General features: G+C 46.1%; 1 protein-coding gene across 1 annotated transcript; it reads right to left on the reverse strand.

Annotated features, from left to right (window-relative positions):
• Positions 1 to 25,493, reverse strand: RAC1 (Rac family small GTPase 1). The gene is made up of 6 exons (XM_060260606.1): positions 25,196 to 25,493; positions 9,517 to 9,588; positions 8,234 to 8,351; positions 3,225 to 3,287; positions 1,691 to 1,850; positions 1 to 1,550 (listed from the first exon to the last, which is right to left on the reverse strand). The coding sequence occupies exons 1-6, from the start codon at positions 25,228 to 25,230 to the stop codon at positions 1,420 to 1,422; spliced, it is 579 nt and encodes a 192-aa protein (XP_060116589.1). The 5' UTR covers positions 25,231 to 25,493; the 3' UTR covers positions 1 to 1,419.
• Between the last annotated feature and the right edge of the window lie 1,144 nt (positions 25,494 to 26,637).

The raw sequence follows: 26,637 nt of genomic DNA on the forward strand, positions 1-26,637 counted from the left end.
ATGATTCAAGAATTTATTAAGTCATACATGCAAAATATATTGCTAAATTGCATTACCAAAAAGATCAAATGTAAAAACTTCACAATCTTGCAAACTCCATATATATATTTGTTCTAGTAGTTCAAAGGTTGTAAATCATTGTAGTGTTCCTGCCAGCATTTGAGATGTACAGAACATTGTTAGCACTCGGTTACAGAACTTCACAGACCCAGTGACCGTTACTAGAGCAAACAGGATGTATGCCTTCATGGCGATGTTAAAAGGACAGCATTAGTAAGGATACTGTGTCAGCAAATAGTGACAATTAAGAAAGGTAGCAAAGTATAAAAAATTTACTAGACCTGGCAAAGCTGCTGCACATGATTTATACACCGTCACTTAAAGACTAAAGGAAAACTCAGAAGCATGTATAATACTGGAGCAGAAAAAGGAAAAAAGGCTATGCATGAACGTTCTAGCCTACCAAAAATATAAAGCAAATAGAAAAATCTAAAGATACGAGTTATATTGCTCTGTAATAAGAGAATCTACAAGAAAAAAGCCGCTAGTGAAATCGGGGGAGGGGAGGAAGATGACCAATCTGAAATTGCAGTTACAATGAATGCCCTACTGGGAAATGCAAATAAGTAAAGACCAACCTCCCCTCAGCTACTGCTTTAGTTGCAACGAAGGTTTAATCTTACTGTGTCTTTTCCCCCATACAAAGAACGACCTACGTATCTCAACTATTTTGTAGTGTAAAGTGATCTGTAGGCAAGAGTCAAAATACTGTCAAGCAACCACTTCTGATCAATGCACCCATCCTGCACAATATACTGCTGTCAAGGAAGTTAATAAGGTTCACAAAGAGCATCAGTCCTTAATAGGCTGAAAAGCATTTTGGAAGAGGGAACTCGGATGTGCTGACAGTTATTGTGTTTGTTCAGGCATGACCGAGGATGCTATAACCACCAGCTGGATGAGTGTTAAAACAGCTGCCATTTTCCTAACGATTTCATTATCCAGGAGAAAACAGGACTATAAAGTTTTGCAATTCTAAACACATTAGTTAGCTTGAAAGATGCCTATTTGCCTTTAAAAAAAAATAAAGCAGATTTTGTGCTCTGTAGGCAAAGCACCGTAATGCAACAGATGAGCAGATAATTTGGCAACACATGATTAATCTGAGCAAGAGAATTTTTTTGGGGGGGGAATAAGGCTTTTATAAAGGTTTAACTTTAAGGATCTCTTTAGTAGAAGGAAAAAAGAAATCTAACCCTTTCGACCAAGGGGAACATAATTGATGATTCGTAAAAAAAAAAAAAAAAGAATTGGAAGAGAATTTTTTGAACAGAAGAACTTGGCATTGGTGTGAATGCTCCATTGTTCCGAGCAAAGCACAGAAGGTTCTGAAAGGGGGGGGGCAGGGGGGGCGTGACATTACAGCAACAGGCACTTTCTCTTCCTCTTCTTTACGGGAGGGGGGCAGAGAACTGCCCGGATCGCTTCGTCAAAGACTGTCTTGAGGCCTCGCTGTGTAAGTGCTGAGCATTCAAGGTATTTCACTGCACCTGCAGGACACAAAGCAAGGTGTGAAAAGCAGGCGGGCCAGAGAGAATCACATAAAAAAACAAATATCCCAGCCCCACCAACTGAGTTTTGATGAGGTTCCCATAAAGAGGTCCGGGGGGGGGGGGGGGGGGAGCCACACCGATCTCTTTTGCCATGGCAAGGCCTTGTGGGTAAGTGATAGGAGTCAGCTTCTTTTCCTTCAGTTTTTCAATGGTGTCTTTGTCATCTCGAAGATCCAGTTTGGTGCCCACAAGTATGATGGGAGTATTGGGGCAATGGTGCCGCACTTCAGGATACCACTGGAAACAGAAGCAAAGATCACATGTGCGCATTTATGAGGACACAGAGCATGCACATTCACACCCAGGCTATTGGAAACACGGCAGGAGCACAAACTTCAAGGGGTCCAACAGGCTTGAAATCCCCATATCATTTGCTCACTGAGAGATACTGGGCACGAGCCAGGAACTGCATGCAGATTTTCATCCAGAGCATCAGAAGGGGAACAGAAGAATTTTCAGCGCTCGGCTGTATGGCTGAAGCAGCTTTGCCATTCTGTGTCACTGAGGAGATGTTCAATCAGCAGGAAAGGAGGCTGTTGAATCTCCTGTGCTCAGCCAGCAGGCAGAAACCCCTTTGATCCTCCGTCCCACCCTTGCAGAGCCCGCTGCAGAAGGAGTGCTGTACAGGAGCCTCCAATGTAGCTGAACAACTGAGGAAAGGATGCAGTTAACAGGGGAGCATCTTCCTAGGCCCCAAAGAGTCCTGCTTCCAGATTACAACCTGCTTCTCAGATATTTGGCTTGAGTGCTTCTAGCAACAGGTGAGTCTGACTCTGCACGGTGCTTGGAAGTGCTGAGGAGATTATTCTGCTATTCATCTGGTTTTTATATTCCCAGATAATTCCAACATTTTACTTCCCTGGGGATGCACATAATGTAAGAAGAACACTGCTTTCACTGAATATCCTGAACAGCCACCAGTTCCAATACAACCAGCGTGTTTGTCATTGGCCTTCACTGTGTGCCAACATTAGAATAAAACAACTGTTCCTCGGGGCGGGGGGTCTTCAAGATTTTATGGAGGAGATAAAGTGGCAGAGTTAACATGTAACATTCCAACATTATTTTGGGAAAAGGTTTTGTACTTTTATTAAAAAAAAAAAGATAGTCCCCTGTGCAAGCACCAGTCATTTGTGACTCTGGGGTGACGTTGCTTTCACAATGTTTTCACAGCAGACTTTTTACGGGGGTGGTTTGCCATTGCCTTCCCCAGTCATCTACACTTTCCCACATTTTACCGACCTCGGAAGGATGGAAGTGAGTCAACCTGGAGCCGGCTACCCGGACCAGCTTTCGCTGGGATCGAACTCAGGTCCTGAGCAGAGGGCTCCAACTGCAGTACTACAGCTTTACCACTCTGCGCCACAGGGCTCTTTTTGTACTTTTTTTAGCAAGTTACTACTTTTCAAAGGGCATAACACTGCAACAAACATATTACCAACAGTGTATATTTTAAAACCCCTGCCAAGAATGTTTACATGGGGCTTTTTCCTTTTTCAAAAAGTAAACATTTTGCTTCACCCAAGGATTTTTTAAAACGTTTGATATTGTAAGTGCAGTTCAGAATTCACAAAAGGCATCCTAAGACAAAGACACCTGGTTTCCACTTACCTTCGCACGGACATTTTCAAAGGACGCAGGGCTCACAAGCGAGAAGCAAATTAAGAACACATCCTGCAAAACAGCATTTTAAGCAGCTCAGTCTCCACAGTTACTTTCTGGATTTAATACTTTTTCTATCTAACCAGGCTTTGAGCTCCACCTGTGAAGATTTCCAGTTATTAGCGGATAACAAACATAAATGGCAAAATGGAAATCTTCTACAAAACCTCCTCTCTTTGGAGTTCAAAGATGGACCACTGGAAAATGGGAGGAACTCGCCCAGCTTCCTACCCAACTACATACTATGAACAGTATTTAGAGCATTGTCTGGTGGTGCTAAGAAATGTTACCTGGGAAACAGCTGTTTAACATGAGGGTCTTTTAAATTTCAGTACGCCAATGATATTCCACAGCACTTTTAACACAGCTCACCTCTAAACTGACTGACTTGGAAGACCCATTGTGTTCAAATAGGATTTATTTCCTAGCTGAGCACACTGGAATTCTTTCCTTCGTTTAAGGGCACTTTCCATCTTTATTATGCAAAAAGTGAGCAAACGTCACCCCCCTTCAAACCCAATGAGGTTCAAATGATGCCTTCATGAAGAGAGACCAATCCCATTCCCTCTCATACAGACCAGAAGAGCACTCTGGTAGTCTTTGTGGACTTCTGACTAAAAGAGGCACTGTCAGTTTCAACAGAGGGTGGGGGAAGACAGAACTGGTGAGAGCAATTACAGAACAAGAGCAGCTGGGGAAATTCACCTAAAACTATGCACAACTCGATGTGAACATCCAAGCTACAACCAGGTAGATACATACAGGCAGATAAGATAGTTAGGCTGTTGCTGGACTACAGAAAAGGAAAAGTAACATGACTGAATGCTCCCATATTTAAAACAAAGCTAAATGGAAAAACATCCATCAGGTACAGGAAGTTACTGTTTACAGGGAGACTGTTCAAGCTTGCTACGCCTGGTGGGTTTTCCCCCCTTTGGACAATGTTCAGACGTACAACTCCTCACCTGTAGCTTGCAAAGGTGAGTACTAGGGACTGCTGTACCTCCTCCTTTGTTACATGTAATTGACCAAATTCAACTTGTTTCTTTAAAGTTCTTTCAAATCATTTTAACCAGAAACGTTTTGCCACTCAAATTTAAAACATTTGACCTACGTTGCTTGCCTGCAAATGCCACCAGAAAAGCATGGCTTAGGGCAGTGGCTCCCAACCTTTTGGGCACCAGGGACTGGTTTTGTGGGAGACAATTTTTCTATGGGCCGGGATTGAGGGCTGGGGTTTTTGCCACCCCAGGCTGCCCCCCAATGTCCTGTCCCTGCCCCACATGGGGATCTTTAAATGAGGGGTAGGCGAAGGTCACTGCTATGCTGCCCCTTCCGTCTGCCCAGGTCCCAGGCAGATGAAAGAGGTGCTGCCTCGGAGCGAGGCAACACTGCCTCTTTTGTCCACCCAGGAGAAAAAGGTAGTGGGGCTGCCTCCCTGGAGTGAGGCCATGCTGCGTCTTTCATCCACCAAGTCCTGGGTGGGTGGAAGGGGTGACAGGCTGCTCTACCTCTTTCGTCAGCCCAGGTCCCAGGCGGTGGTGCAGCGCCTCTGCCTTGCTCCACGGCCCAGCTGCTAACAGGTCACAGACCAGTACTGGTCTGCAGTCTGGGGGTTGGGGCCCCTTGGCTTAGGGTACCCTATTCCTAGCAGTTTAACTTAAGCTAAAGCCACAAACACTTGCCATTCCACTCCCACACATCTCCACAGCCTTATGACAGATGTTCTTCAGTATCATCTGACAGGAAAATGCACAGTTTTTGCTCCAACTCCCCCCCCCAACTATTCTGTCACTGCAAGAATCAGAGGAGCTTTGGAGTGTTAGTTGATTGTTTGCAGCTCTAGGCCTTCCATTAGGTCACCAGCTTGACACCACCACAGCTAAGCACTTGCAACAAACGGTTACACATGCATCAGGACGGTGAAACTGCAGGCTCCAAATCTCACCTATCCCCAACAGGAGAACAAAGGATTTACCTGGATCCTTTAGGATCTGTACATTAAAGAGTCTGGACTGAAATGATAGCTACCGACTGCCAGAATATAACTGGCTTTTTTATAAAAGGGAAAGCAGCATCTCCAGGACTGCTCAGCCCAGAAAGCAATAAACAGGATGCCAGTTTATGGCTGCAGGAGCAAAAGCAGAAAAAAGACGAGAGAGCTTGGAGCTTAATGGTGGAAAGTTTTACATACGCAGATAGGTTGTCGTTTCACCCTGGGAGTTAAATCCTTACCATTCGTTCCTTCAACCTAGTAATAGCATGAAACAACTTCAGTTAAAAGTTATGAGCGACTTTCCAAGGGAACAACATAAGCTCTTTGCTCTGTAGACCTATCTGTTGAAGGGATTCACGTTGTACAGACCTTCACTTCAAAACTGCTCCCTCGTGCACATCTCCCTCTGCAGATATCTGGCTTCTCAAGGAGAACAGCTGTAGCTAAAGTCATTTCCCAGGGCTCCTTGTTTTCAGGCAGTTCTATGTAAGAAAGCCTTCAGTTATATGCACCACCCAGCCCCTATTTGTATTCTGAAGTGGCACAAATCCTAGAAATTGGACTGAAATTCATCTGACTGTAGCTTGGCTTCAAGCTTTAAGCACGTTAACTTGACAGTGAGCTCCACTGATGTTATGGGAGATTTTCCAACGAGCGGCGCTAAGAACAGAGCAAAATCAACGGACTAGAGCAGTCACAGAGGTTTCTATCTAATACACTTTGACTGCACTGGTGGCTCAATGAATGTGCAAAACTTTAGCAAAAGCAGATGAGCTGTCTGCTCCATCCCATTTAGCCCAAAATGTCACAATGCTCTTTCCGACAGTTACAAACACACATGTGAATGGGCAGGACTGTACAGCGTTTAATATCTTAACTGCAAAATGAGAGAGAAGCAACTTCAGTCATATCTCAGCCTCTCCAATAACTCTGATCCTTGAAGCGAGACCTGTCCTCTGCTCTATTTTGCCACTAGAGGACTCATCTTTGGATCTGTTTTTGGCTTAAGGACAGGTCAACCCAGCAGCTGGAGCTCAGAACAGGAGAGATGCCTACAGCAGCCTCTGGCAGCTTTTCAGTAGGGCTCAACATAGTAACTCCACTGCAGTTCTGAGGTGTGTGTTTTCCTCATTACTTCGTGATTGCCCCAAATGAGTCACTCTCACTCTAGAGTCTCTCTTGGAACAAAAAGCCTCTTTTTGTTTCTTTTCTGGCTCTTCCGGCACTTCTCTCTGAAGTAGCACTACAGCCAAGGACAGGTCATTGCCAGCTCCTTGGTCTCAGGCCCAAAATGAAAGAGGGGGGGGGGGGTTGTGGTTTCACAGGGTATATATTAGGAGATGAAATGGGAGTCCTCAGAGCTGAAAATCTAAGTGGCTCATGAGTGAAGCAAGGAAATATCATAAAACGAAAACAGTGTGGCCTTTTTTTAAACACAGCAGAGTTCAGTTTCATCGTGTCTGAATGTTAAAACTTTGTTCCCTTTCTCTGAAACACAGCGCTCGAAGGGGCCTCAAGGGCCGCTAGCCCAATGCCCTGCACAGCACAGGAAATTCATACCTATCTTCCACCACCACCCCACTCCTATTCCACCTATTCATTCATAGACTGAACACTAACTTCTGGAGTTAAATGGGATAAACTTCACCAGTCCCTGAGCAGAGCATGAATGAGGAGATGGGCATCATGAACCTTAAGCAAACATATAAAAATGACTGCCTAACTCATCACTTCGGCAAATTATGTTCTGAAGAATTAAGCTGCATCATGCCCACGCCCCCAGCATGGCCAAGGGGCAACATGAGACTATTCAACCAGCTGCTTGCATGGAGAGTGCCAATCAATTTCATCCCATCCAAAGTCCTTCAGATGAACTTGTTTCAGCTCTGCCCAGCATTGCCATTTTAATGAGCCCCTCCGCCACAGTTCAACTCCGCTCCCCAATGAAAGCTAAGCGCTGTCGAGTGCTTATCAACGATAGTGTCAGACAGTGCCTGAACAGCAAGGCTAACAAAGGCTGCTTTTAGCAGGGCTCCACTTGCTGATGAAACTGTTCTGCACCCTCAGTTTATTATTTAACCATGGGAGCACTCTGGTAAATTCTGGATGAGCATTCCTTGGCATCAGCTGCCTGGAACTATTTGGACAACACATTGAGCCTCTGTGGTCCAGTACAAATGACCAACCCAGAACTCTCAAAACCTGCTCGGTCAAGCTCTAATAGCATTTCTGAGGAAAGCACTCGCTTTGGCAGCAAGAAATTAACAGCTCCACAGGATGAGAAAGTCAGAGAGATTTAGAACATTTTTGCATGTTAAAAATGTAATGCAAGCATAGTGATTATGGCAGCAGGGAGGCAGAAAAGCTGTCACACATAGGAAAGTTGGCAATCATAGCACTGGCAAATTAAGAATTAGAGATTTAGATACAATCCACTGGCCGCTTTGCCTTCATGAGCCCCAATGGGAGTCTTCCAAAAGTAAAAAGCATGCTTGTGAATGTCACGGCAGCTTCAGGCATGACAATCCTGAACAGCCCAAGAGGTGGTTACTTTCACACCGGCTGGCAGCAAGGGATCACTGTGTCCAAAAGGAAGTTCACAGAGGCTGTTCAGATGTGATGATTCTGCACTGCCAGATGACTATGGAAGGAACTATAGACTGGGCCAGCTGTGTGAGATTTATCATGTATGAAACTCAGCTGTAGTCCTAATGCAAGTTAGGGAAGAAGGCACCAACTACTGTGGAAATTTGGCTCAACAACTGCTCTTTTGGATTGCCACTCACACCAGTCCTAATAGTCCAAGTTGATTTTGCAAACGCAGACATTGTCCTTTGTTCCTGTGTAGCCTCGTAGATCTGAACCAGCACATGGGACATTTCTCCCTCCTTCTACAAACCTGCAATTAGAAGCTACAAATAAAGGTAGACACGAAGTCAAGTCTTCCATGACAAAAGCTTACTGTCTGTGGATAGGAGAGTGGGCGGAGTCGGTCATAATCCTCTTGTCCAGCTGTATCCCACAAGCCCAGGTTGACTGGTTTCCCATCAACCATCACATTGGCAGAATAGTTATCAAAACTACAAGGAAAAAGAAAAGTTAGTGTGAATAAATTCTGGGCGATTTTGGTCCTGATAGAGAGCCAGTTTGGTATAGTGGTTAAGTGCGCGGACTCTTATCTGGGAGAACCAGGTTTGACTCCCCACTCCTCCACTTGCACCTGCTGAGATAGCCTTGGGTCAGCCATAGCTTTCATAGAGGCTGTCCTTGAAAGGGCAGCTGCTGTAAAAGCACTCTCAGCCCCATCTACCTCACAGGGTGTGTGGGGGGGGGGGGGAAGGTAGAGGAGATTGTGACCGCTCTGAGACTCTGAGATTCAGAGTATAGGGCGGGATATAAATCCAAATCTTCTTCTGTACACTCATGTAAACTTCACACTCTGTGAATCTCACTTGAGAAAGAGATTCTCGCCTACAAGGGTGGCTCAGAGTGAATGAGAGCTGTGCAACAGGGTGACTCTGCTTGTGGACAATTCCCATTCATTTCAGTGATGCTGCCATGCACCCAAAATCCAAGTGGGTGGATTGCGTGTTTCTGTCTACATATTACATTATACATAAAGCACTGCAAAAAGAACTCAGAAAAACTGCCTGCTGATCAAGCAAAATTACCTTGTCTGAACAGCAGGGTTGCTCTACTGGTCACATGGGGACAAAGTATGTTTGCAACTACATGTACAAGCAACAAAGCACCAGCAAATACTCATCCCCTGGCACACATTTACATAATGCATGTTAATTTTTTCATTTTAAAAGTTTGTTTCTCATTGGCAAATTTTATGTTGTAGATGTACACCTGCAGCAACAGCTAAGATGCTGTGAAGTTATCTCCACATGTTCAGGAGAGCTTTCAATTTGAGTTTCTCGAACACTCACATAAAAGGCTCTAAAAGAATACCAAGGTAATTGTAAGGTACAATTTGGTGCCACCTTCTTCTGCATTTAAAATGCCTCCTACACAAGGAAATGCCAAGAAGAATAAACAAGCAAGTCACCTTTGTTGATAAAAGATTTATGTTCAACAATAGGAGTCAGGTGACAGAGTATTTGGGAAGAGGAGGGGAGCAGGAAGAGACCCAGCCAAACCCAAACCCCTGCTCAACAATGAAGTCGAGAATTGTGCAGTTTAGACACTGAAGAGTGCCGGGGGGGGGGGGGGGGGTTGGAATTAAAAATTAGCACTTACACTGTGGGTATGTATTCTCCAGGAAATGCATTGGTTGTGTAACTGATGAGTAGGCATGTTTTACCTACAGCACTGTGAAGAAAAAAGAAAGACATTCAGGTAAGAACCCATCCACACAGAACACACAAAATCATCTCCTGCCATCTGTAGGAAGACTGATCCCATCAGTATTTAATGCATTTCAGAAGCGATCAATCAAGCAAAGCTTCATACTCCTCACTGCATATCTAAACCTGATTTTTGGAAACCTAACACAGGTCCATTCTCCTAGGCACCAACATATGATTGAGTGCTCCCTATAAAAAGGCTCTGTACCCACAGAAAGCTAGCATGTCAGGGGAAAGGGGTTCCAAGCCTAATCTTAGCCCTGAAAATGAACATATGAAGCTACCTTATAGTGAATCAGACCTTTGGTCCATCAAAGTCAGTATTGTCTTCTCAGACTGGCAGCGGCTCTCCAGGGTCTTAAGCTGAGTTTTTTTTCACACCTATTTGCCTGGACCCTTTTTTGGAGATGCCAGGGATTGAACCTGGGACCTTCTGCTTCCCAAGCAGATGCTCTACCACTGAGCCACCGTCCCTCCCCAATGCTTGCTATCTATGGGCAAAATGCTTGCTATCTATGGACAAGGAGTTTAATAAGTAGAATAATATTCTTGCGGTCTGATGTGGTGCAATCTGGTAAAGGCTGTACTACAGCATACCAGATCAGCATGTTCAGAATGGCCTTCCTTCAGTGGTGATGGTCAAGATTCTATCAATCAAGCCTTCCTCACCAAGTTGATGTGAAGATACAGAATTGTTCTACTTTGCTCAATGCGAAGTGTTACAAATACATAAAAATACTCAGCTGAAAATGCTGCTAAGGAGCTTAGGCACTGCTATTCATTTTTAGGCATCAGGGATTTCTGATAAACATTTGATTTGCTCTTTGGTCAGCCGTGCACTGACATTCTTGTATGCTTCAAATTTCACCTAACTAGAAAAATCCTGCTTCGGTTTCTCTTCTTGGTGCTTCATCAGTTGCCTCCCATTTCCTTTATGATGTTCCGCCTCTTGTTTTAGACACCCCCTTCCACGAAATACAAATAATATGAAGCTGCATCCTGTGGGGGAGCTGTGGAAAGTTGTTTTTTGGGGGGGAAAAAACCCCAGTGCCAGCATCAGCTAAAGAATGAGGAACCATGTAGGGTATGTCAGAAGACTGGCTAACTATTTAAAGTCACAGCTACGAGGAATATCCAATTTATAATCCCAGCTCCAGACTAAAAAGCCTTTGTTTGTCTAACCCTCCCAATGAGCTCATTGTGTTGCAGCTATACTGTGATCACTGAGCCTACAAAGCACCATGAAGATGAAAGTCACTACCTGAGCGCCAAACATAACAAACGTCTGCACAAAAAAACAAGCACTACCAGGAATGTCTGCACTTTGGAATCATTAAAAGCTCCCTGTTTCCTCTTTTTAACTGCTCCTCACCAAAGGAGAGCATTCATGCTGGCTAGACTTAATGCATTACCATCAGCCATCCTTTTCAGAAGACACCACAGAATCCCCCGCAATCTTAGACGATGCCCTTGTAGTCAAGGAGTCATCGAAACGGTCCCTCATGTTCTTTTGGACTGCCCTTTTTATAGCAGTCCACGTGCAAGATACCTAGATGCACTGCTTTCTGACCATCAAGGCCTTTCTGACAATGCCAAGGTTCGTTTTTCACTCCACGGGAAACACAACTTTGTCACTACTCACGTTGCTTGCTTTTTACAGGTTGCGATCCAAATCAGAGAGGCTTTTACTCAATCATAGCCTACTGCTATTTTATTACTTTTGCAGGTTTTTAAAGGTTTTATTATATTTTATAGTGTCACTGTTGGTTTTAAAGTATACTGTATTCTTCTATTAATGCCAATAAAGGTCTATGGTATGGTATGGTATGGTATGATCACTTTGGAATCCTTGGAGAACAGAAGCCTTCCCAATGGAAGCTGCTTTACAGGGCTCTTGTGGGGGTAATCATAGATAAGAGAGCTCCCTAAGAGAATAGGATTAAACCACATGTTCCAGGCTTGTCTATTCACATTTCCCTGCTTGAGTTCTTGCATATTCCCCTCCAGCCCCAAGTCTGCTGAGACCAGTCTGGGAAAGAAATCCCAGAAGGCAAGGCAAGTACAGAAGGCGAAAGAGAGCTGCCTCCCTAGTGCTCACATTGCACAAGTCAGGCAAGTCCCCTAAAACAAGGAAATGCCAACAAGAATAAACAAGTCCCAGAGGCTTCCACTACAGAATTCCCCCACCCTAAGCTTCCTGTCTTCTAAGCCTGCTGGTGCTCTGCCTTATAAATCAGAAAACCCTCTGTACAGTTACTCAAGAGAAGGAAAAACAGCATTTGTAATTACTCATTCCAATTACAGAAAGAGAAGAAAGTAAAGTCATTTCCTAGCTAGAGAAATTGCTGGCAACTTTCTCTTATCAAAAATGCAAAAGACCTTCTGAAAGCCTGAGAGTGGTAAGTATGCCACTGTTTTAACCTGACAGCCCTGACCAATACACCCTTTTACCAACAAGATGACTCACTTTAAAAATTGTCCTTGCTACAAAATAGATCCCCTTAAAAGTGGTTTGGGGACTGTCTAATGGCTAGAAGGCCAAACGAGGACCAAGGAGTCCTCTGTTCAACTCTTTCAACCATGATTCTCACTAGGAGCACCTCGGGCCAGCCTCTCATCCTAACCTACCTCACAGGATCACATGGTGGGGAAGGGAGGACATGTATCCTAAGCTCCTTGGAGGAAAGATGGGATTAAAAATGTCAGAATCGTCATATATTTATTAGATTTTTACCCACCCTCCCCACAAGCGGGCTCATATATGAACATATGAAGCTGCCTTATACTGAATCAGGCCCTCAGCCCATCAGAGTCAGTATTGTCTACTCAGACTGGCAGCGGCTCTCCAGGGTCTCAAGCTCACACCTATTTGCCTGGACCCTTTTTAGTTGGAGATGCCGGGGATTGAGCCTGGGACCTTCAGCTTACCAAGCAGATGCTCTGCCACTGAGCCACCATCCCTCCCTCAGGGCGGAGTACAATGTGCCAACAAACACAAATACTTGTATTTATTTATTTATTTGATTTAGAGCCCACCCTACCCATAGAACAGGCTCAGGGCGGGTTACACCATAAAAGACAATCAACAGTTAAAACCAAATTAAAATATATAAGATCTAACATTACAGACTAAACAGTGGAAGCTAAAATGACAAATTCTGCCTCACAGGCCTGGCCTATTGTCCAGGACCAGCAGGTTCTACAACACTGAGGTGGAAATGGAAGGGGAGGGGCCAGTAACATCCCCTGCCTCAGCTGAAAGGCTGGTGAAAGAGCTCTGTTTTGCAAGCCGTGCGGAACTAAAGCAGATCCCGCAGGGCCCAGATCTCCAGGGAGAGCTCATTCCACCAGGGCCAAAAAGGCTCTGGCCCTCGTCAAGGCCAGCTGGACACCTCTGGGGCTGGTACCACCAAAAGGTGTTGGGTTGCTGATCGTAAAGGCCTGTGGGGCTCATACAGGGAGAGGCAGTCCAGAAGGTATGCTGGCCTCTGGCCGTATAGGGCTTTAAAGGTAAGTACCTGCACTGTGAGCCAGATCAGGTACTTCACGTGGCACAGGATGGCTCCATGCCCATACAGGGAAAGACATCAACAGCTGCATTCTGCACCAGCTGGAGTTTCCAGAGCAGGGTCAAGGGCAGCCCCATGTAGAGAGAGTTACAATAATCTAGCCTGGAAGTGACCATCACATGGGTCACTGTGGCCAGGTCATGGGGGGTGAGATATGGGACCAACTGTCTGACCAGCCTCAGATGGAAAAAGACAGATCTGGCAGTGGTGGTAACCTGGGCCTCCATGGTTAGAGAGGCATCCAGGAGTACCCCCAAGCTTTTCATCCCCAATGTGGGCACCAATGGAGCCCCATCAAAGCCTGATCTTTGATCCCAACCCCCTTGTAACCTAGGCACAGGACCTTCTTCTTTGATGGATTCAGTTTCAGCCGGCTCTGTTGCAACCATCCAGCCACAGCTTGCAATGCTCTGGTGCTGAATCCAAGTGGCCATCCCTCAGCAGATAGAGCTGGGTGTCGTCTCCATATTGGTGACACCCCAGCCCATTCTCCGGATAATCTGGGCGATGGGGTGCATATAGATGTTAAATAACATTGGGGAAAGAATTGCTCCCTGCAGCACACCACATTGTAATGGGTGCCACTGGGATAATTCACCCCCAAGAGCCACCCTCTGTCCCTGACCTCGGAGAAAGGAGACCAGCCACTGTAAGGCCAGCCCCCATATCCCCATGTCAGTGAGGTGGTAGGCCAACACATCATGGTTGACTGTATTAAATGCTGCTGACAGATCAAGAAGGATCAGCAATGCTGAACCGCCTCAATCCAGATGCCTCCGGAGACCATCCACCAAGGTGACCAACACTGTCTCCATCCCATGAGAAGGGCAGAAGCCAGACTGGAAGGGATACAGGACATCAGCGCCCTCCAAGAAAGCCTGGAGCTGCATTGCCACTGCCTTCCTCCACTAACTTGCCCAGCCAGTTGCGCGGTAGTTTGCTCCTGCTTCCTTCAAGGCCCCTGGGAATGCCCCCATTGAGAGGGATAAGTTGATTATCTCCCTCAGGGGAGTCCATACACTGCCACCACAGGCTTTAACTAGCCATGACAGACAAGGATCAAGGGGGCAAGTGGTGGGTTTCACAGCAGCCAGGGTCTTATCAGCTTCATTCTAGGAGAGAATAGTCCAAAACTGGACCTGAAGATGGGCTAGGGGCTTCCAGTTCCATTATTGTATCAATTGTGTCTGGAAGGTCACAGCAGAATGACAAGACTTTATCTGCAAAATAATCCATGAAAGCCACACCGCCTATGTACAATTCCCTAGCATTTGGCATGCCCTGAGGCAAAGATGTTAAAGACCAAAGTAATCTAAATAACTGAGCTGCGTGCTATTTTGCAGAACCTACGGAGGCCACATAGAACTCCTTCTTTGCGGCCTTTGTCATCATCTCATAGGCCTTCATAAACAACCTATAAGACATTCTTGTAGCTTCATCTCAGGCCCTCCACCACACTCTCATTGGTCATCTCAGTTCCTGTTTCATCTGCCTCAGCTCTGGGAGCCAAGTTGGTATGGGGGTGGAAAGGGTGCTGGGGAGCAACAGAAAGATGCTTCAGATGCTCCTTTCGATGGCTTCAGAAAGATGGCTATGTCAATCTTCCACCAGCTCATCCAACAGGCACAAGGGAAAATCAGATCCCACAGAGCCTCCTGGAGCCTACTTGGGCCCATTTGGTCCACGGGCAAGCATAAATCCACTCACCACCTAAATTGGAGGGCATGAATAAATAGGAAGGATTAGACATACACAGCCAGGCCTTCAGGACAAAGTGGTCCAACCATGGCACAACATCCGTGGTGATACAGTCCACTCCAATCCCTGAGACAAAGATAAGATCTAGCGCAGGGATTGACATAAATGAGACCTTGTTGGGTCAGGTCATGTGTGTCATAAAATGTAATGTCAGGTAGTGGAGATAGAAGCTTTATAAAGGGCACAAACACAATTAAAGATTTTTTTTATTTAAAATAAAACATGCTTAAAACATTAGCACACTTGCAATATTTTGTTTTACAGCCTCTGATAAATGTCACCTCCTGCTATTAATTACTGCATCAAAAACTGCAATGTCTGTGCTGTACCAATCTTGAATATGTTGTTCAGGTATTGTTCAGGTGTACACATCTGTAAGCTGTAAATCTACTTTTGATTTATTGACATTCATTACAGAGATCTCATGGTTAATGCTTTGAGCCAAAGACCCAGAGGAAAACATGAAGCAGCTGGCATTATGAGCTTTTGTACAGGTTGCTTCACGTACTAGTCAAGAACATGTGAGGGCACCATGGCGCAGACCGAGGGCTGTATGCTTGTCTACAAAACTATAGTCTTCCCCAGAAAAATAACAACTCCTATGTGGCAGTGCAAGAACAGAGAGACAGTCATGTACAATGGTTAGTATCAGCCTACTTACTATCTGGGAAGTCTAAGTTCAAGATCACCAATCAAAGGAATATGTGAAAGAAAGGGAAATTTGCTGAATTAACCTGGACTGAACACACACTCCTAGCCTAATCCTGGCTTGATGTTATTGTCACTGGTTCACATGCTTTCCTATTGAGAAAGATTGGAGGGCATGAATACAATGAAAAAGAGAAGGGGAACCCAGCTACACCCATAACAAGCCCAACAAAACTTTCTCTCTCTCTCTCTGCACCAAGGCAAAAAGCCCATGCCTTCAAAAAAACATGTCTAGTCTTAAAAGTGCTATTTGTATCTCTCCTGATGGTGGGGACTGGGCAAAGGAAGCTCGAGCTCTTTCCTTCCTTCCCCAGGAGATGAGGAGGGGGAGGAGCTTCAGTCACTAGAAGGAAGAGAGGCTAGGCTCAGTAGCTCTGCAGTGTGATTGACTGAGCCTGGCAAATTTAATCACCAAGCAGAGCTATAGAACCAAGCTCCTGCATTGGCTGAGGCTGCTCCTCCATCCTCCTCCCTTTGGGAAAAGGGAGGGGGAAGAGGGAAAGAGCAGGGAGAGGCTGCTTTGCTGGCTGGCTTATCGAGGGAGAAACACAAAATAGCGACTGAAGAAATCAGGCAAGGGAAAATGAAGCAGACAAAAGCCAGTTGCTGGAGGACCTGATTGGAGCCCTCTGAGGGACAGATCTGGCCCACAGGCCATATGTTTGACACCCCTGATCTAGCATATGGCTCGCTTGATGTGTGGGAGCCAAAACACTTTGGGAGAGCCCTAGTGCCGCCATGGAAAACATCAGGTCCTTAGCCTTAGAGGAGGTTACAACCTCAGCATGGACATTAATAGTCTCCCAGAATCAATAGTCTGAGATACTTCAGTGCCCAGGCAGATACAAGCTCCATCAGGCCAGGCAAGACAATGGCTGGTGCTTTAGGGAGATGGTACACCAACGAGACGGCCAGGCTCTCCTCAGCATCCCACACCAGGCCCACATATTCAAATGCCAGCAATCTGTGTCTTAGAGAATGCCCTGAAGATGGGGGGGGGGGGGGCTGCCGCAAGGCAATGGTTTCACCATCCCACACCCAGGTCTCAGCACGCAAGCCAGGTCTACTGCCTGTTCCACCAAGTAATCCTGGAGAACAGAGATCATTGTTGATAGACCTGGCACTGCACAGCACCCGTGTTGGAAAAGGATATAATTTCCTATCCCCACAGCCAGCATCTCTTAGGATGGGATGAAGGTTGGAAGGGGACTGAGCATGTCTCCGTCTCCTTCCTATGCCCTGACCACACTGGGACCCCCGACCCCACTGTGGCCTCCCCCATCGGATCTTATTGGCCCACCCTGAGCCTACTAGGTCACTGAAGGCAGACACTGTGGCGTGCAAACTCTGATTAAATAGATGCCGCAACAAACAACTTTACCACATAAACTAACCTCCATCTCAATTAAATATAAATTTAAATTAAAATCTTAAAACGACAACAACTCAATCCACATGATGGCAAGATGGCAATGCCTAGATCTCAGGGATATGATTGTGTAAGGCTCCAGAAAGGACCATCAAGCTAACAACTGGGCCCAGCCCCCAGCCTATGATACAAGTTGGTATAGCAAATAGCGCAGGAGGAGCTGGTTAAGAGCAGAAGAGGCCAGATACAGTGAGGAGCCCACTGCCTCAACCAAATGCCTGGTGGAACAACTCCAGTTTACAGGCCCTGCAGAATTGCAATAAGTCCCACAGGGCCCTGATCTCAATTGGGAGCTTGTTCCACCAGGTCTGAGTCAGAGCTGAAAAGGTTCTGGCCGAGGTCAGGCGATGTCTCTTGGGCCAGCGATTACCAGTAAAGTGTTGTTCTGCTGAGTGTGAATCTCTTTGGGGAACATATTGGGAGATCATCAACATTCCTAATTTATTATAAAATACTACTTTACACATACACTGATTATTCCACAGCTTATACCCCAGAGTTGGCATTCAATGAAATTGCTGAGCAGGCAGGTTAGAAAGGATAAAAGGAAGTCCTTCTTAATCCAAAGGGTGATTAACACGTGGAATTCACTGCCACAGGAGGTGGTGGCGTCTACAAGCATAGACAGCTTCAAGAGGGGATTGGATAAGCATGTGGAGCAGAGGTCCATCAGTGGCTATTAGCTACAGCTTATCATTGGGACTCTCTGTCTGGGGCAGTGATGCTCTGTATTCTGGGTGCTTGGAGGGGCACAGTGGGAGGGCTTCTAGTGTCCTGGCCCCACTGATGGACCTCCTGATGGCACTTGGTTTTTTGGCCACTGTGTGACTCAGAGTGTTGGACTGGATGGGTCATTGGCCTGATCCAACATGGCTTCTTTTATGTTCTTATGTTGGAACCAACTTGTGCTTGCGCAGGGGACTACCTTTATATATTCATCAATTACCTTGGAGTTACCAGAAATGTGCCTGTCATGTGAGTTGTACTATTAAACATGTTTGTTCAGTATGTAATCTGACCCTGCTCAAAATTAATTTGAACAGTTTTGATCTATATCAAACCTTCAGAGAACTCATAAATGAGTCTCAGTAATGTAATGCCTGAGCCACACACCAGAGACAGCCGTGAAGGGTTTTGGAGCTACATTTGTAGCTCTCAGAGAAGCTACACACATTTGTTCTGGTGCCCATTTATACTCAGACAACACAGGAATATTTGTTTCTCCTTTTCAAAAAATCTAGCTGCATAACCCCAGCCTTGTTTTACAGATGGCCTGTTATGCTTCCCTGATCTGCAACATCCAGTAGATAGAAAAAAAAGTGAAGCTCAGATGAAGTAGATAGAAAAAAGTGTTGTTCATTGAGCACAGAAAAAAGTCTGTGGATAGGTGGCCATTTTCTGTAGGGGAACTGATCTGACTTCAGCTTTCCATCTCCTCCCCCCTCCTGAAGCCTCATACCGCATCAGCCTCTGCCGGCAGCAGAGGTTTAGAGCATGCGTTGCTTCATGTCTGAAACAAAGTTACTGTGGCTCCGGAAAACAGTGAGAAAAGAGGCTGGCGAAGTGAGACAAGTGAAACTATGAGGACTCCTTTCTAGGTTCCTCCTTTTTCTCTCCATTACAACGTCACAAGCGGAAGTGCATGACTTGGGTGAGTACAAATACCTTATTGTTCGTTTGTCTTTTTTTGTCTTATATTTGCACTAAATCAAATGCATGTACACACATTGAGAGTGTGAATATTTATTGTTGACCAGTGATTTTTTGTAACTTTTTCATTTGTACATTGGTACCAGTTACTTATATTGTTTTCTCCAGGGGAGCTGACCTCTGCCGCCTGGAAAGCAGTTGTGATTCTGAGTGATCTCCAGCCCGCACATAGAAATTGGCAGCAATGGTTCCCCAGGAGGAAATGGACGGTTTGGAGGATGGAGTCGATGGCATTTTAGCTATCTGAGGTCCCACCCCTCCTCAAACCCCACACTTTCCAGGCTCCATTCCTCAAATCTCCCTGCAGCTCAGAAAAAGCCACAGTGTGTGTGTGGGGGGGGGGGGCAAAGCAGCTTACATCATTCTCCTCTCCCCCTTCTGTTCTGCACAACTATTCTGTGAGGTAGGTTAAGACTGAAAGCCTCTGACTGGTCCAAAATCACTCAGTCAGTTTCTACAGCAAGAACTTGGGCTTGGCAGAACCTTGGCTTGGCTCTGAAGCCCTAACTTCCTATGCCACATTGGCTGTCATAGAGGGGCTGCTGCTGAACAGGAGCAAACAGCCAGGCATAGGGCAACCAATCTCCAGGTGGAGCCTGAAGATCTCCTGGTATCACAACTGAACTCCAGATAACAGATCTTTCTCCTCTTAGGGAAAATAACTGCCTTGGAGGGTGGACTCTGTGGCAATATATTCAGTTGAGATGTCTCCCCTTTCCAAACTCTGCCCTCTTCAAACTCCACCACAAAATCTGTAGGAATTTCCCACCAACCTGGAACTGGCAGCCCTAATCAGGCCTGGACCCAATGAGTTCTCCCTCAAAGGAAAAAAGAAGCCTAGAAAGAGCTAGTGAGAGAACCAAGGTTGGTTGCGTTTTACTGACAGAAGCAAACTTGGTTGCCTACCAACAGCTACTGCCTAGCAGTTTACCTAGTGGCTACATTAAGCTTTTACATTACCTGGTGGCTACATTAAGTTTTTATATATATATAAGATTACACACTAAGAAAACATCACTATCATGTAAGGCAACCCAGCACATATCAATACAAATGCCTATTCCTAAAGTTCTGTCACACTTCACAGTGACCAACGGGGTGGGGTAGGGGGAGTCCACATGAGACCACAGATAAAAACCAGAAGGCTTATCTTTTCATTCCAGTGTGGTCTTTTACCTTCTGCCACATAAGGGAATAACTGCCACGGAGGAAAACAAAGTGCTGCTCTCTGACACACTGTAGCAATTACAGCAAAAACAGTGCATACACTCCTGACTCAAAGATGCAACACACCAAAGCCGCACTGAGGTCTTGTAACAAACCTTCACAGTCATTTTAGTTTGCAGTATTAAATAAGGGCAGTCGTCCCAAATCTTTCCTACCAATGGGACACTGTTCAGTAAATAATAACATAAGAGAAGCCATGTTGGATCAGGCCAGTGGCCCATCCAGTCCAACACTCTGTGTCACATAAGAACATAAGAGAAGCCATGTTGGATCAGGCCAATGGCCCATCCAGTCCAACACTCTGTGTCACAGAAGAACATAAGAGAAGCCATGTTGGATCAGGCCAGTGGCCCATCCAGTCCAACACTCTGTGTCACAGAAGAACATAAGAGAAGCCATGTTGGATCAGGCCAGTGGCCCATCCAGTCCAACACTTTGTGTCACATAAGAGAAGCCATGTTGGATCAGGCCAGTGGCCCATCCAGTCCAACACTTTGTGTCACATAAGAACATAAGAGAAGCCATGTTGGATCATGCTAGTGGTCCATCCAGTCCAACACTCTGTCACACAGTGGCCAAAAAACCAGGTGCCATCAGGGGCCAGGACATTAGAAACCCTCTCACTGTTGACCCCCCCCCCCCCAAGCACCAAGAATAAAGAGCATCATGTGCTCCAGACAAAGAGTTCCATCTATACTTCGTGGCTAATAGCCACTGATGGACCTCTGCTCCAATCAGAAATCTTTAGTAGCAGATGCCGCCAAAGCCCTTGCACATGAAATAACCAAGGCAACTGGCAGAACATGCTCAGAAAGCCTAACAGCAGAAGGGGTTACATTCTATGGGGACTATTAGTTTTTCCTCTCAGATAAGTTCTGCTATTCTTCCCCTGTCCCAAATTATTCAAACAGGAGTCAATAAAATTAGGGCTGGGTGAAAAATATTTCAAATACTTGGAAGCTAGAATCAAACTTACATGTTAGCCACACACAGAGCTAAAAATTAGCAAATGTCTAGGCACTGTTACCAAATTTCTACATGATAGGATGGCAATGTTTGCATGTGGGATGAATTGTTATCCTACAAAAAAGGGGAAAGTTCTCAGTTCTAGGCATGAAAATAGTCCTTTCAGCTCTTAAATGTTACTAAACCCTAAAAACTTCAAAACTATTCTCAAATATATAAGGAACCACAGAAAAACCTCTAAGGAGCCTTCAGAAACAGACTACCCGATAACTTGCAAGACCAAATTGCACACAAACTTAGACTGTATCCAGCTGTTTGAATTAAGAAGACCGTTATCCAGTGCGAAACCATGCACAATTCCAAGGAGTCTTGAATAAAAATCTTACTATGACCATTTATTTAGATTACTGACTGAACTCGCTCCCAGGGGCCCAAGAAGGCAACACCTACTTCCTAGTCCAGATATTTAGGATTAGACTGCAAGTCACACCAAGTCCAGTGGGACTTTATTCCTCGTAAATATGCTTCGTATTTCAACCTTGAACAACTTCTCCCCAGCTTCAGGAAGTGACTTTCCTTTATTAACCGCAAAATGGAGCAGAGATTCTTTGCCAAAGCCACAAATGTCTGTTGTCAACAACAAACGTGAAGCCCCTATGCTAACTGCCTCATTTTGAAAGTACCATCCCATCTGATTAAATCATTCTATCTACTGTATATATTAACAGATTTTAACCCTTGATAAGCTGGACAAGAATGGCTGATCACCCAATCTGTACAGATGTTTTTAACAACAGTCTCAAGTCCAAAGGCAAGTCTCTCCAGACTATAAGCAGCCAAGTCTTGGGGCTCCAGTTGACTTGGTCAGCAGTGAACACACCAGGTTTGTATCTGCACCTTCACCCCCACTGAAAGCACCAGGTTTCTATCTGCATCTTCACCACCAGTGGTTGCCCATCCCTGCCCATGTTCTTACCTCTGATGTAAATGAATCAAGAAATAGAAACCCAAAGCATTACGCTAAATAGCTGAAGGCTACCCTAAACAAGACAACTTGCTGTATGAAAGGCTGTGGCTGTCCTTATAACAATGGTCCCAATGTAAAGAAGTGTCCTGTGTTCTTCCCAGGCAGGGTGTGTACAAGACAACTTGTACAGGAATTATCAGGTGCTCCATGTTGAAAAAAGAAACCAAATATTGGGATCCATTGAGAACTCCGGCAAGGAGAAGAAAAAACATAAAAACCAACACTGGCAGGCCTTAGAGATTTGGGATACAACACCATATGAATCAATTTGGGAGCAAACTCCTACATAGTAAATCCAAACTTAGTTATAAATAAACCATGCACAAGATGGGGCTTTCATAACTTAACATTATGGTTATGCCAGCGTTTCCCATTTGCAGGGTCGTGACCCAGTACCAGGCCACGGAAGCCTCACTACCGGGTCACAAGAAAAGCCAAAGCTAGCCCCACCCCCAGCAAAGCATGAACTCGTCAAGCATGACGAGTCAGGTTTGATACAAAACTACATTTATTGATAGACCGATACTTTGTGTAACAGATTCTTGAGAGTAATGCTGAAGATACATTGATACAATACTTTTAAGGCATACTTCAAAAGGATTCCAAAAGGTGGGAGCGAGGGATGCGCTCTCACACATAAACCATCATAAATGTCTACATTCTCATAGCGTTATCAGGACTCCGTCCTTGCTTTCCCCAAATCTGCCACACTCCCTAACAGGAATGTATGGGAAGGTGCTGATTACTCTTTGTCAAGTTAGTTTCATTTCTCTCTACTTCTACTTCACAAGCAATAAAGCAAGAAGGGGGAGGGGGAAAGAATAACAGAGTTAATAGACCTTGGTCCTCCATGATATTTCACAGGCCAGCTTTATGGAGGACCCTAAAACAATCAATTACCAGTGGAATTCTACCCTGCTTGACAGAACTCTGTTCTGCTTCCTTCCTTCCCCCGTCTCTGTGTTGCACAGAGAAAAGCTAGCCTTGAAGACTGACACAGGCTGCAAAGCCTGAGCTCCATTTGGCTTCCTTCCCCCTTCTCTGTGTCGTGCAGAGAAAAGCTAGCCTTGAAGACTGACACAGGCTGCAAAGCCTAAGCTCTGTTTGGTTTCCTTCCTTCCCCCATCTCTGTGTTGTGCAGAGAGGAGCTGGGCTGCCCCTCCTTCCTTCTCCCCGGCTCCCATTGTTTGAGAGAAAAACTGGAGTCCACTGGCACTTTAGACCCATGAAGTGTTCAAGGTACGAGCTTTCATATGTCTTGCAGTATGTTCTTTTGAAGAGATTTCCCCAGGAGGCATGGGTGGCAAAGAAAGGGGGATGTATATTCTGCCAGGAAGGGAGTGGGCATTCCAGTAGCTATTTTTTTTATATACCAAACAACCCCTGGGCAGAATTGTTGCTGGCTGGGGTCATCTGATGGTGAGTAAGGCTTTTTATTTATTTGTCTTCCCCCCCCCCTTCTTTCTTTCTTTCCCAGCAAGTGATGCCCTGTCTGTATTCTTAGTGCTGGTGTGGGGGGGGGGGAAGCAACAGTGGGAGGGCTTCTAGTACCCTGGCTCCACTGGACATTCTGGTGCTTTGGGGGCATTGTGTATGAGAATTTTGGACTGGATGGTCCACTGATCTGATCCAACATGGCTTCTCTTATGTTCTTTCTTTCCATGTCTTTCTTTCCCTTTCCTTCCCTTTCTCTTTATTTCTTTCCTTCCATTTTTACTGGTTAAAACTTTTCTATTCATCATACTGTTGTTGCAGACATAGGAGCTCTGCCAATGAAAAGTTGACACCCCAGTTGTAGCCAGCTGGCCTTTCTATGAGATTTCTGTGTGAGTGAGTGAGAGGTGTGGGGCAGAAAGAGATTATTGGAGATTACTGCTGTATATCTCAACAGCACTGGAAGTGATGATACTAGGAACTTGGCACCATTTTACTGGTCCTGCTTTTAACAGCTGTCTGACACCAAAATTAAACTCCTCCTGTAGATGTTCAAAGGTGGAGTTTTGGTTCAGTGTGCCCCAGAAGTGACATCACTTGGCCCTTGACCTGGAGGTGACACCGCAGGAAATGACATGATTCCTGGCTCCTGGCTCCACCCCCAAAGTCTCCTGGCTCCACCCCCCCAAATTTTAGTGGGCCATGAAGGAGAAATGTAAAAATAATTGGGCCATGGGAAAGAAAAGTTTGGGAAACCCTGGATAATGCTATTCAATAATCTCAGAACAACTTATCATGTGTGTTTTAAACTGTTAGTAACGTTCGCAACCCTTGTAAAGGCAGAAAAGTAATATATAAATTTTGTAACTAAAATAAAAACAAATAGAAAATCACAGGAATATTAACCAAATACAGATATACTGAGCAAGCAAACTAGGGAGACGTATAAGGGACCAAACTGAAGCAGAACAGAATCAGTGATCTGTCTATTTGGGTGGGACCGCAAGGAGAAATACTGCCTTTTTACCTGAGAGGACTAATGGGCCTACTGTCTACTTACCATTATTTTTATAAAAACGTATATTTCTATATTGCTTTTCCTCAAACAAACCCAAGTACATCTAGAGAACAGAAATAACAAACAGACCTCCTCAACACCAGCCTCCTAAAAACCAATAAGCCTGAACCGAAAGAGTTAGGGCTTCCTGTTACTTTAAACTAAAAACTCTCTTTTGCATTGCCTACCCAGGTATTCACAACGTTTTTTTAAAAAAATTAGCTTTAAACCACCACCACTCAAAGCACTTATACCTCCAAATAATTCAAGTTGAGAGGTTACATATCTGGTATCCATCTTATCTGATTTAATGCTGTATTCGTAATTTACCACTTTTTAAATGACTACTGCTATCTACCTTCTCAAGAGAAGCGCGAAAGGGACGATTATACAATAAATCCTCTCTAGAGAGCAAAACGTCCAGAAGCAGAAGGTAACGGCTGGACAGCACCCGACCAAAGGGCTGGATTTTTACTTATTTATTTTTTGCTCACCAAGATCATTTATTTACCTAATAAACTTAGCGGACTTCTCTCCACGACAACCCTGGGAGGTAGGCTGGGCACGCAGGAAACTTACCGCAGCCGTGATAACTACCACCATTACGGGGGGGGGGGGGGCTGGAGGCCCGGAGGGGAAGGGGAAGGAGCCTCACTGCCGGCGCTGAGGATGGCGCGTCTGCCTTACCCGTCTCCCACCACCACACACTTGATGGCCTGCATCGGGGCGGCGGCGGCGGCTGCTTCGTGCCGCTTCTCGAGGCCTCCTGCTGCTGCTCTGCTGGGTGGGCCGAGGAGCCCCCGCGAGATTGCCTGAGGAGAAAAGGGGGAGGGGCCGCCGCTGCCCTTCGAAACGCGGAGGGGGGAGGGAGGAGAGGGGGAGAAAAACCGGCCCCCACCGACAAGGCAACGGCCACCACCCAAAGCGCGAGGAGTGCGGAAACAGGAAGCGGCCGCTCCGCTCACATCCGGCCGGCCTCGCTCCCTCCCTCACAAGGTTGGGGCCAGCCTCGCTTTCGCTCCACCCCGAGGGGCTTCGGAAAGGGTCGGGCCCACTTCGGCTTCTCCTCCCACCGCTTTCGGGAATGTTCGGGCGAGCGCGAGCGCTCCCGGCCTCCCAACCGCCCTGCTCCGGAAGTGGCGTCTGTTCGGGCGCCTCTTCTCAGCGGAGGTGTTCGGAAGTGCGGGGGGGGGGGGAGTGTGGAGCGTCCGGAAATCCCGGCACCGCCTTCGGGGTTCCCTTCTTTTCCTTCGGTTCAGCGCTCGGAAACAATCGGCAAAGTTCGAACTCGCTTTTTCTTGAACGACGTGCAGCCAGGGCTTCCGGGTAGCCTTGCGAAGGCTCGGCTCTCTGTGGACGCTGAGCACCTTCTTCGCGTCTGGCCTGGCCTGGCCCTCCTCGTCGGGAACCAGAAGCCGCCGCGCCGGAGAGACCTGTAAGACAGGGGTGGCCAACGGCAGGTCTCCAGATGGTTTTTGCCTACAACTCCCATCAGCCCCAGCCAGTATGGCCAATGGCTGGGGCTGATGGGAGTGGTAGGCAAAAAACATCTGGATAAACTAAATCAGGGGTGGCCACCGGTCGCTCTCCAGATGTTTTCGCCTACAACTCCCATCAGCCCTAGCCAGTATGGCCAATGGCTGGGGCTGATGTGAGTGGTGGGCAAAAACATCTGGATAAACTAAATCAGGGGTGGCCACCGGTCGCTCTCCAGATGTTTTCGCCTACAACTCCCATCAGCCCTAGCCAGTATGGCCAATGGCTGGGGCTGATGGGAGTGGTAGGCAAAAACATCTGGATAAACTAAATCAGGGGTGGCCACCAGTCGCTCTCCAGATGTTTTCACCTACAACTCCTGTCAGCCCCAGCCATTGGCCATGCTGCCTGGGGCTGATGGGAGTTGTAGGCAAAAAACATCTGGAGAGCTACCGTTGGACACCCCTGCTGTAAGAGGACACTTGCTCCGACTTCCAGGGCATTCCATGGGGGACCTCAAAGGAGCAAAGGAACTTCAGGAATAGATGGGAATGGGAGATTTCCGAACTATAAATCTCGGAACGCCCCCCCTCTCCCCAGTTTAGAATCATAGAGTTGGAAGGGACCTTCAAGGACATCTAGTCCAACTGCAC

This window comes from Heteronotia binoei, chromosome 20, assembly GCF_032191835.1.
Source record: "Heteronotia binoei isolate CCM8104 ecotype False Entrance Well chromosome 20, APGP_CSIRO_Hbin_v1, whole genome shotgun sequence".
Lineage (NCBI taxonomy): Eukaryota > Metazoa > Chordata > Lepidosauria > Squamata > Gekkonidae > Heteronotia > Heteronotia binoei.

Excerpts from the sequence above, each read along its gene's own strand:
- RAC1 (XM_060260606.1), bottom strand. The coding sequence starts at position 25,230 with ATGCAGGCCATCAAGTGTGTGGTGGTGGGAGACGG. Across the intron at positions 3,288-8,233 it reads CACTCTCCTATCCACAGACA|GATGTGTTCTTAATTTGCTT; the intron begins GTAAGCTTTTGT and ends GCTGTTTTGCAG. Across the intron at positions 1,551-1,690 it reads TGCCATGGCAAAAGAGATCG|GTGCAGTGAAATACCTTGAA; the intron begins GTGTGGCTCCCC and ends TGTGTCCTGCAG.